The sequence below is a fragment of the Oryza glaberrima genome, chromosome 5 (assembly GCF_000147395.1).
Source record: "Oryza glaberrima chromosome 5, OglaRS2, whole genome shotgun sequence".
NCBI classification, from domain to species: Eukaryota; Viridiplantae; Streptophyta; class Magnoliopsida; order Poales; family Poaceae; genus Oryza; species Oryza glaberrima.
The window spans coordinates 22,141,180-22,153,009 of record NC_068330.1 but is presented as its reverse complement, the minus strand read 5'-3'; the positions used below and the strand labels follow the sequence as shown (position 1 = coordinate 22,153,009).

The following is an 11,830-nucleotide window of genomic DNA, read 5'->3' as shown; positions in this document are numbered from 1 at the left end:
AATGTTCATGATCAAATCATGAACGGCTGCTAAAAGATCAAACAGCTAGATTAGCAATGTAACACGCGATGATGTCGTGCTTTAATGGGCACTCATCACTAATCAGAAGCTGAAAAGGAATGCCCAAAAAGAGAATGTCCAAGAGTTTTATCTTTGCCGAAAGACGAATACAAATCTTTTTACCACTGCCGCCTCATGTCAGCTGACAAAATAACATATCGTCATTATCAATGTACCATTTCTCTGATGGTGCAAAAGGAGAGAAAAAAGATGCGGGCAGAGGTAAACAAAACAAGATCAAAATACAAACAACACATCGCCTTGCTTTGTTCCAGTTTCCACACCATATAATCATAGTGTGTGGCCCAACTTATTTGTGTGCCTGTAATTCAAAGCAAACCTAGCAAGCATCTAGATCCCTGCACGGAGGAGGTTTCGGCTCACCGTGCAAGGTGGTATTCCCTCCAGCAGGGCCACAGTTTTTCCGCTCTGGGTGTTGTGTGCCGCGCTGCAAAAATCATCACAATCATCAAAATCAGTTCGCAACCTAAACCAATGGTGGGGCTTGATATCTATAACATCAAACTGAGTAAAACTTGTCGCTAGAAATATCAAAAGAATTATTTCGTTCAAGAGCAAAGCTTACAGGAGGGGTTTCTCCTCTTTTCAGCATCTCGACGATCTCAACAACTCGTTTAGGAGTGAGGTCCTCCTGAAAAGGGGAAATGGAAATGCTCAGTTACAGTACACAAATAAGTCTTGTCTTCCTCTCTCAGCAAAAGGCAGGCAGGTTTTGTTAAGTTTTATCCACTCGTCTTTTGTTACTCTGCTGGCATTAGTGCTTTCAGTGCCACAGTACTGCTATAGCATGGAAGTTTAGCAAAAAAATGTAGCTATGTTAGCATTATTTCTCCAAAGACGCCTGCTAAGAAGTATAGAAACCCAGGGGCCCAGCATCCTATAACATGCAAGTTTATATTCTTCAGTTGACAATGTTTCATTTTGTGCATAAACATGAACTAACACGAGTGGGCACCAGCTGCTAATTCTTACTAATGCTGTGATGTTTCTACTAAAATTTCCACCGCGTACTAGCATAAGTCATCAACAATAGATAATCGGATGCATCAATGTGTATACTTACATAATAGTTGTATGTGTAACCCTCTGAACCTTTAGAATAATCGGCCACAGCAATCATGGGAGCATTCACACAGCAGCCCTGTGAACATATAACAGAAAGCTGAATAAAAAGTTGCCTTGTGCTTATGTTTTTTCATTAGAGTACTGAATCATTCACTGACAAAATCCTACAGACCATTCCTATTGGCTATAGTTAAACACTTAACTCAACTAGAACACCTATTTGCAAGCATCCAAAATGACAGAAAATTATAGATCTCGAAGTTACCATGCACTCCATTTCTCCAACAGAAAATAAACCATCACTGGTCACCTCTGCAAATGAAAGAAAAATGTTAATGCTATCACAGAGATAGCAAGAGAAACACATGCTCGAAGACCGTTTGTGGTAACAAATCAGGAAGTGTTATTCTTAGTTGATAGGATAAGTTATGTGAATAATACAAACCATTCCGTTTAACTCCAAGATGTTCTAACAAGGCTTCTTCAATTTCACGTGAACCACGAATCATGCAAGGTGTGGTTCCACACACCAAAAGGTGATATTTACCCACCTACATGGCAAAATAGGGTGAAAAGATGCTAGTGGAGGGATTAACAAGTACAAAATACTAAGTCATGCAAAGATACCTTAGTCCGGTTAAACATTGTGTAAAATGTAGCAACTTCATATACTCTGATTGGTGCAACTTCAACGATCTTAGCAATCTGAAAGTCCAAGACATGAAAATAGTATTGTCAGAAATGCTTTTTGTGAGCACAGTGGTGGTGGAATGGTGGTTGGGTCTATGTACAAAATATCTAAAATGTAACATAAGCTATAACACTCCCAGTAGCAATGTTATTGTAATAGTCCTAGTCCTGAGAAGATTAACTCAATTGTAATTATAATTATATAAATATGTCAACTGATATGCTGACAAGAACTTTTTCTTTTGTGATTGCCAACCCCCCATTCTCCAATGCCTCTTACTATTAAGGCTCCTAATTTCCTAGTGTCACCCATCTTCAGTAGGACGAAGAAGTGAACAGAAACAAGGCCAGTGCAATAAGGTTTTGATTTATGAATGTCTGCTAAGCAAGTCCAATATAACTATAGCTAACGTGGGTTGTAACAACTAACAAATGTTGAGGTACATCACTTTCTGAAAATTGAAGTATTGAAAACAGGATATAGCACATTAAAGGCGGAAAACAGTTGATCATCAAAAGCTCATAAAAAAGGGACTTACAGCATTCATTGCTGCAACTGGCACCCATCCACCATGCTGCTGCTGGGCAAGATCAAGCATTGGAATAATACCAGACTGCTTGTAGTTGCTTGGATAGTGAGACAATATCTCATTAACCTGAATTAGTTATTGAAATAGAGATTTTAGGCCAGATAACCAAAATAGCTGATACAATTGATATAAACCGTATTCACAAAACCTAAATCCCATGTCAAAGGAATAGAACACTATACCCCACGTCTCTATTACATTTGGACATTTGCAGATTTGCACATTTCTAAAGGTTTTACATGACAGATAACGTTTCCCCTTCTCAAATAACCAGCAACCAGTTCCAACGTAAGATTATATTATTATCTAATAGTCCTGAATAAAATGGTACCCTAACAGCCATTTCTGAACATCCGAAAACAAAACTGAACAAATTCTGCCACAACTACTCCAAAACCAGCCACTGTTCCAATCCAAAACATAAATCACAGGGAAATGAATGAACGAGACGAACAACAGCACCTTCTTCATGTTGGCCTCCGTGAACTCCCACGGCATGTCGGGGTTGTTTTCCGGCGAATCGAGGTGCTGCACAACAAGCAAACCCACAAATCCGACTCATTATCATCCTCAGACAAAACAGACAGATCAGGGAAGAGGGTAGGGGGTGGATCCGAGGGAAGGGGGAGGCGCCTCACGTACGTAGTTAAGCGCCGTGGAGAACAGCCTGGAGGAGCAGCCCGCGGCGGCGTAGGAGATCTGCAACGAGACGTTCCCCCCGGAGGGAGATATCAGGACGGCAAAGCTCCGCCGACGAACAGCGAGGAGATACAGAGGCATTTGGAGGAGGGGGAGGGGGGCACTGACCGGAGAACGGGACAGGCGTCGCGCCGCGGCCGATTCCGAGGCGGAGGAGGTCGCGAGCCCTAGGAGGCGGCGGGCCGCGAGGCGGGCGGCCGGCGGCAGCATGGTTGGCCGGCGGTGGGGGAGGCGACTCGACTCAGGCGAAGAGGGGGGAGGGGAGCGGAGTTGTGGCCGCTCGCGGAGGTAAGTAGCTCGGCGTGACGTCAGCAGCACTGGCCCAGTGGCCTCTCATGGGCTTATTGACCCAATCGGCCCAATAGTAATAATTCCTTCGTGTACTGGCAATTATAACGATCTTTTTTTTTTGGTTGGGCAATTATAACGATCTACTGTCCGGATTTCGTAACAATAGGATTCTGATATATCATACTTCATACTGGATTGTTTATTTTAGTACGGAGGAAATATACCGGTAGATCACCAATCTTCAAGCAAAATGAATCGTCCTATATATTATAGGCCGAGTTTAGTTCCAAACTTTTTTTTTCAAACTTCCAACTTTTCCATCACATCAAAACTTTCCTACACACAAACTTTCAACTTTTCCGTCACATTGTTCCAATTTTGTGGAGATTATGGATATCCCATACCTATACGGCATGTATAATCCGACTGGGTATGGGGTGCCATGTATAGATAGAATATCTTTAAAGGGACTTGGGTTAAATTCCAAACTTGTATGTCAAGGAAATACCCGGGATCTTAGTCGGTTACGATTGAATCTTATCTGTAACTACCTATTCCGTTAGGGATATGGACTGTATTTTGTAATACGGACCCCTTTCCCTATATAAGGAGGGGTCCGGGTGCCTCTTGGGGCACGATCTGCTCCCAGATCATACGATCAATAATACACTCGGCTAATTAATCCCCGGACAGGAGTAGGGTATTACTTCTTGTTAAGAAGGCCTGAACCTGTATAAAATTCTTTGTTTCTCAACCCATCCACTTTTCCAACTTGATAGCCACCCCCTTTTAGTATTGCCAAAATCTTGCTTCGACAGTTGGCGCACCAGGTAGGGGTAGCGTCAAGTTCTTCGCCGATTAGTGCGATGGGTTTCGTCTCCGGTATCGACGACTTCGTCTTCCCTCTCGGGCAAGCGTTCCGGTTCGGCAGCCTCGACTTCATCACCAACGACTTTGGCAAGATTTCTCTCCTCGACTCGGATTCGAACCAGTCGGGAAGAGGCCAGGTCTCCCCCCCGTTCGTACCCCGAACTCGGCCGAGATCTACCCCAAGATCATCTCAACCGAGTTGGCCCTAAACCACTCGGACGAGATCCAATCTACTCCAACACGACCCGATCAAGACGATGGAGCCTATCCGCCAATCCTGATGAAACTCCCCGACGATTTGGCTACCATCTTCACCACAAGGGCGTCCTCTCCCCGTAAGTCTAGGCGGGATCCAGCCCTGGCCCCGATCCAATCTAGCTCTAGGGAAGTCGGTGTCATACTCCAGCCTCTCGGCACGGTTTCGACGGAACAGTTGGACGGCTACTTCAGCTCCCCCGGTGTCGACTCACGACCAACGGAGATCGTAGAGTACGACGACTTCGGCTACCGCTACGACTACCGCAACCTCGACGACTTCGACGAAGGCTATGAAGATAACTACACGCCCCTCTACTTCGGCATTTTCATGGCCGACAACGAGACGGAAGAACAGCGTCAAGCCCGAGAAGAAGAAGAACAACGCATGCGACAGGAAGCCGAACGTCGCCGACTGGAGGAGGAGCGCCAAGCACAAGAGCGAGAACGGCTGCAGCGTGAGCAACAGGAGCGCGAGCGAGCTGCAAAGGAGGCTAAGGACCGGCGACAGCGCGCCTTGGAGGCCGGGCGACGAGCACAAGAACTCATCGGGCAGCAAGACGTCGAGGGGACGGCAGTTTTTCGCACCCCTCCCCCCAACAGAACGCGGTTGCAGCGATCACCCTCCTCGACACCCTCCACAAGGAAGACGCACTCAATCAGGCCAATCACGTCGTCAACATCTTGAACCAGACCAAGACCATGATCGCAGCTTCGGTCCCGGTTAACTCCACAAGCGTCCACACGCCAACTGGCAGCTGAGTTCCGCCTCTTCGATCTCAAGACTATCACCAACCGAGCCTTAGCGTCGTCGGCGCCGGAACCAGTCGCAGGAGCAGGGATCACGACGAGCGATCCATTCACTCGCCTCCTGACCGACACAAGGAGTGTCGAGCTGAACGTCCCCGCTCCCCACATCGCAAGCGTCCCATCGATCTTCGTGAAACTATCAACCAGCTTCGCGCGGCAAGAGGCTACATCCCCCACCATTCACCAGATCGTTACGACGACGACGTGGATGGAGTTGCTGCCTTCACAAGCGACTTGTGTCGAGTGGATTGGCCAGCCGGCTTCAAGCCGATTGGAATCGAGAAGTATGACGGCACCACAAACCCTGAGTCTTGGCTCACTGTCTACAGTCTCGCAATTCGCGCAGCAGGAGGAGATATCAAAGCTATGGCAAACTATCTGCCCGTGGCCCTAGCGGATTCTGCCCGGTCCTGGCTTCACGGGCTACCCCGTGGCACGATCGGATCTTGGGCGGAACTTCGTGACCACTTCATCGCCAATTTTCAAGGCACCTTTGAACGCCCCAGCACCCAGTTCGATCTTTACAACGTTGTCCAGAAGTCCGGAGAATCCCTTCGAGATTACATCCGACGTTTTTCCGAGCAACGCAACAAGATCTCCGATATCACCGACGACGTCATCATCGCCGCCTTCACCAAGGGCATTCACCACGATCTCTTAGTTGGCAAGTTTGGACGCAAGCCTCCCAGGACAGTCAAGCAGATGTTCGAGAAAGCCAATGAGTACGCAAAAGCCGAAGATGCTGTCACCGCATCTAAGCAATCGGGCACCACTTGGAAGCCGAAGAAAGATACGCCGACCACAGGAGGGAGTGGAAGTACCAATCACAAGAATCGCAAGCGTAAGCCCGAGGAACTTGTGGCAACCACTACACCATCCTCCCGACAATGTTCGCGCGTCAACACTTTCGACAAGATCATGAACTCTCAATGTCCGCATCATCCAAATTCCAACCACGCGGCCAAAGACTGCTTCGTCTACAAACAGTTCGCAGAGCAATACGCCAAGAACGCACGCAAGTCGACTGACGGAGATCAAAGCACATCAAAGGAGAAGGATGATGAAGATGATGCCCCGACTGGTTTCCAAGACCCCCGCAAGGAGCTCAACCATATCTTTGGCGGACCCCTGGCTTATGAATCCAAGCGAAAGCAAAAGTTGACTGAACAGGAGATCAATGCTGTTCAGCCCGACACGCCCCAATATCTTCGGTGGTCAGAAACAACTATCAAGTTTGACCGCTCGGATCACCCTGACCGAGTGGTCCACCCGGGGCGGTACCCCCTGGTACTAGACCCAGTGGTTCGCAACATCAAGCTCCGAAGATCCCTCATCGATGGTGGCACTGCACTCAACATCCTTTTCGCCATGACTCTGGACGACATGCAGATCCCTCGCATGGAATTGAAGCCAAGTAATGCGCCCTTCCACGGAGTCATCCCCGGGCTGTCTTCTACTCCACTCGGCCAGATCACTCTGCCGGTTACTTTCGGCACTCGGGAGAACTTTCGCACAGAGAATATTTGCTTCGAAGTTGCTGATTTTGAGACAGCGTACCATGCCATACTCGGACGCCCGGCATTAGCCAAGTTCATGGCTGTCCCGCACTACTCCTACATTATGATGAAGATGCCAGGTCCCCGAGGAGTCATATCCCTGCGGAGCGACATCAAGCAAGCCGTCACTTGCAACAAGGAAAGCTGCGAGATTGCCCAGACCCGCGAGATCACGCTCGCTCGAGAAGAAATCCGACTGGCTGCGTCCACAGCAACCGAAGGAGAAGTGTCTACAACCAAGATGTCAAAAGACGGAGAAGGTGACGCCAAGACCAAGAAGATTCCTCTAGATCCCTCTGACCCTACTAAGACTGTTGTAATAGGCGCTAAGTTAGATTGTAAATAGGAAAGCGCGCTCATCACCTTTCTTCAAAATAATAAAGATATCTTTGCGTGGAAACCATCTGATATGCCTGGTATTTCTAGAGAGGTGATTGAGCACTCTTTACATGTTAAGGAAGATGCTAAACCTATCAAGCAACGACTACGCCGTTTCGCACAGGATAGGAAGGATGCGATCAAGGAGGAATTGACCAAGCTGTTAGCAGCAGGCTTCATCAAGGAAGTCCTACATCCCGACTGGCAGGCCAACCCAGTCCTAGTTCAGAAGAAAACGGGGAAATGGCGCATGTGTGTTGATTACACCGACCTCAATAAATCTTGTCCCAAAGATCCCTTCGGGTTACCTCGCATTGACCAGGTAGTTGATTCAACGGCCGGCTGCGAGTTACTCAGTTTTTTGGATTGCTACTCAGGATATCATCAGATCCAACTAAAGGAGTCCGACTGCTTGAAGACTTCGTTCATCATGTCCTTCGGGGCCTACTGCTACATCACCATGCCTTTTGGATTAAAGAATGCAGGAGCAACTTATCAACGCATGATACAGAGATGTTTCTCAACTCAGATTGGTCGCAACGTTGAAGCTTATGTTGATGATGTAGTTGTCAAGACCAAGCAGGAGGATGATTTGATTACGGATCTAGAAGAGACCTTTGCGAGCATCCGCGCTTTCAGGATGAAATTAAACCCTGAAAAGTGCATCTTCAGAGTACCGCCAGGGAAGCTAGTTGGCTTTATGGTGTCCCATAGAGGCATACGAGCCAACCCGGAGAAAATCAATGCCATCCTCAACATGAAACCACCAAGTTCCCAGAAAGATGTTCAAAAGTTAACTGGATGCATGGCGGCACTCACTCGGTTTGTCTCACGACTCGGCGAGCGGGGGATGCCCTTTTTCAAGTTGTTAAAGAAAACCGACAACTTCCAGTGGGGACCTAAAGCACAAAAAGCCTTTGAAGACTTCAAGAAACTTCTCACTACTCCACCAGTCTTAGCTTCACCACATCCGCAAGAGCTGTTGTTGTTATACGTGTCGGCGACTTCCCAGGTTGTGAGCACGGTCCAGGTTGTCGAGCGTGAGGAAGAAGGCCATGTTCAAAAAGTCCAACGACCAATCTATTTCGTCAGCGAGGTTTTGGCCGACTCCAAGACAAGATATCCTCAGGTTCAAAAGTTGTTATATGGTGTTTTGATTACCGTTAGGAAATTATCTCACTATTTTCAAGGTCACTCGTTACGGTGGTTACATCGTTTCCACTCAGGGATATACTTCAAAACCGCGAAGCAAATGGGCAGATCGCAAAGTGGGCCTTAGAGTTGATGTCTTTGGATCTATCCTTCAAGCCGTGAACTTCGATCAAGTCCCAAACTTTAGCAGACTTCGTTGCTGAGTGGACCGAGTGCCAAGAAGACACGCCTGCAGAGAAGATGGAGTATTGGACTATGCATTTTTATGGGTCAAAAAGGCTTTCAGGCACCGAAGCGGGGGTTGTTCTAATCTCCCCGACTGGAGAGAGGTTGAGCTACATATTGTGGATACATTTTTCTGCGTCCCATAACGTGGCGGAATATGAGGCGCTACTTCACGGATTAAGGATTGCGATCTCCTTGGGAATTCGGCGTCTGATAGTTCGTGGAGATTCTTAGTTGGTTGTTAATCAAGTCATGAAAGAGTGGTCCTGCCTTGATGATAATATGACCGCCTATCGGCAGGAGGTACGCAAGTTAGAAGATAAATTTGATGGCCTTGAGCTGACCCATGTTCTTCAACATAATAATGAGGCAGCCGACAGATAGGGCTGTCAAAAAAGCTCGAGGCTCGCGAGCTGCTTGAGCTTGGCTCGCTGTAGACTCGGCTCAAGCTCGATTCGTCAACAATTCGAGCCGAACTCAAGCCTAGCTCCAAGCTTGCGAGCTTGACGAGCCGAGCTCGAATAGCTCGTCGAGCCCAGATTTCCCTCTGTCAAGTTCTTAAATTTTGAATGCAACAGCTAGTACTACTCCTACTCCCAATGAAAAGCTGTATAGAAACACAGAGCGTGCAGGGCTGCACCGTGCAGGCACTAGCCTACTAGTACTACTTTACTCTGCAACACTAGCCTATTAGTACTACTAGCATGCATGCAACTCTATTTAATAGTACTACTAGTTGTCATATCATGTTTGAAAAAGCTACTAGTACTAGTAGTACTTGACAAGCATGCATGCAGCCTCGTTTCATCTGTATTGGTTATTTGAGGGCACACGAGTTAGGCTCGAGCGAGCCGAGCTCGAGCCCATTTCTAAGCTTGTAGTTTAAACAGGCTCGACTCGAGCTCGGCTCGAGTTGGTGCCGAGCTCGAGCCTATATAGGTAAGCTCGCTCGAGCTCGGCTCGTTGACAACCCTACCGACAGACTGGCTAATTTTGGTTCAAAACGAGAAGCAGCTCCTTCCGACGTGTTTGTTGAACATCTTTATGAACCAACTGTACCGAGGAAAGAAATAGTCGAGGCCACGGACACTCAAGAAGTAAGTATGATTGAAGCTGACTGGAGAGAGCCCCTCATTAAATTTTTAACCAAGCAAGAACTCCCTCCAGATAAAGACGAAGCCGAGCGAATCTCCAGGTGCAGCAAACTTTATGGCATACACGAGGCCGAATTGTACAAGGAAAGTCCATCGGGGATTCTGCAACGCTGTGTCTTTGGAGGAAGGAAGACAATTGCTAAGAGATATACATTCAGGCATCTATGGCAATCACACTGCCACATGAACCATTGTTGGCAAGGCCTATCGGCAGGGTTTTTTCTGGCCCACCGCTGTATCTGATGCTGACATAATTGTGCGAACATGTAAGGGTTGTCAATTTTTCGCCCGACAGACTCATCTACCGGCTCAGGAGTTGCAAACCATCCCGTTATCTTGGCCGTTCGCGGTTTGGGGGCTCGACATGGTTGGCCCGTTCAAAAAAGCTATCGGTGGTTATACTTATCTCTTTGTAGCTGTTGATAAATTCTCCAAGTGAATCAAAGCCAAACCAGTCATCACAATCACGGCAGACAAGGCTAGAGATTTTTTTCATCAACATCGTGCACCGGTTTGGGGTACCTAATCGGATCATCACTGATAACGGCACTCAATTCACCGGCGAAGTATTTAAAGATTCCTTTGAAGACTTTGGCATCAAAATTTTTTATGCCTCCGTAGCGTATCCCATGAGCAATGGACAAGTCGAACGCGCCAATGGTATGGTACTTTAAGGAATAAAAGAACGAGTTTTCGATCGACTGCATCCCTATGCTGGCAAATGGGTAGATCAGCTGCCGTCCGGACTTTGGTCCCTGCGCACTACACCCAATCGGGCTACGGACCAGTCACCGTTCTTCCTGGTCTATGGAGCGGAAGCAATGTTGCCAAGCGAGGTCGAATTCGAATCTTTGCGATTTCGTAACTTCAAGGAGGAGCGCTACGGAGAAGACCGAGTGGATGATCTCAACCGACTGGAAGAAGGCCGTGAAGAAGCCTTAATCCAGTCGGCTCGGTATTTACAAGGGATACGACGTTATCACAATCGCAACGTTCGTTCACGAGCTTTCTTAGTCGGAGACCTGGTTTTGAGGAAGATTCAAACTACACGAGATCGGCATAAGCTATCTCTCTTATGGGAAGGACCGTTTATAATTTCTGAAGTTACTCGGCCAGGTTCTTATCGACTCAAGTGTGAAGACGGTACTCATGTTGACAACTCTTGGAATATTGAGCATCTTCGTCGTTTTTATGCTTAGGCATTACTTTTGTATCTTCCTCTTTGACTACTAACATAAAATTTGTTCCTTGAGTTACAAGTCGGGGGCTACTATAATAATAATGGAGTGTGATTTTTATCAATTCAATTTGCTTACTTGATTTATCATTGCCTTGTTTGATTTTTTAGCTTAGCCAATAAGGACTGAAAGTTTTTAACAACTTTTGCGGGTTCTAGGCTCAATAAGGTTTAACAAAAACTTTTAAGAAATCTGGAACTGAGTTTAAATCATCAAGCACAACATAAATTCATCAGTATTGTACAAATTGTGCCTCCATCATCATCATCATTATCATCAGAATACACAATCAATCAGATTCAGTTTTTTCATCATCAGAGTTATCAGACCCAGTCGGCTTAAGATCGTTGTCCTGTAACCTCTCAACTACATCAGCGGCTATCTTGTCGGCAGCTTTTTGCGCATCACTGATGAGGTCAAGGGCGGCTTCCTCACTTGTCCCGTCTGCGAAGCCGTCAACAGCATCAATATCAATCTTCGGGTACAAGGACTTGGTCATCGCCAACGCTAGACTCGCCCCCATACTTCCAGCTTCTTTGATGTTCTTAAAATATGTATCCGGAGCAGTTCTCAGCTTGTCAAAGATTTCGACAGCATCAATTGAACTCGGACCATTGTTATTGAAAAACATGGCCTGGACGAGTGGCGTAGCGGCATTGGCGACTTCATCTATGGCTCCTTCAAGCTTCTTGATTTTGTTAACCAAGACGTCGAATTGAGCCTGGGATTTGATTTTGCGATCTGTACAAATAAATTCACATCAACGACTGGGCATG

The 11,830-nt window shown here is 46.9% G+C and overlaps 1 protein-coding gene across 1 annotated transcript; it reads right to left on the bottom strand.

The window, feature by feature from the left end:
* Positions 1-126: 126 nt before the first annotated feature.
* On the bottom strand, positions 127-3,402 carry LOC127772574 (NADH dehydrogenase [ubiquinone] flavoprotein 2, mitochondrial). Its single transcript, XM_052298509.1, has 10 exons — positions 3,234-3,402; positions 3,069-3,125; positions 2,889-2,954; positions 2,376-2,492; positions 1,774-1,851; positions 1,592-1,697; positions 1,412-1,458; positions 1,145-1,222; positions 647-712; positions 127-508 (listed from the first exon to the last, which is right to left on the bottom strand). Exons 1-10 carry the CDS (start codon positions 3,333-3,335, stop codon positions 401-403), a joined length of 825 nt encoding a protein of 274 aa, XP_052154469.1. The 5' UTR covers positions 3,336-3,402; the 3' UTR covers positions 127-400.
* Between the last annotated feature and the right edge of the window lie 8,428 nt (positions 3,403-11,830).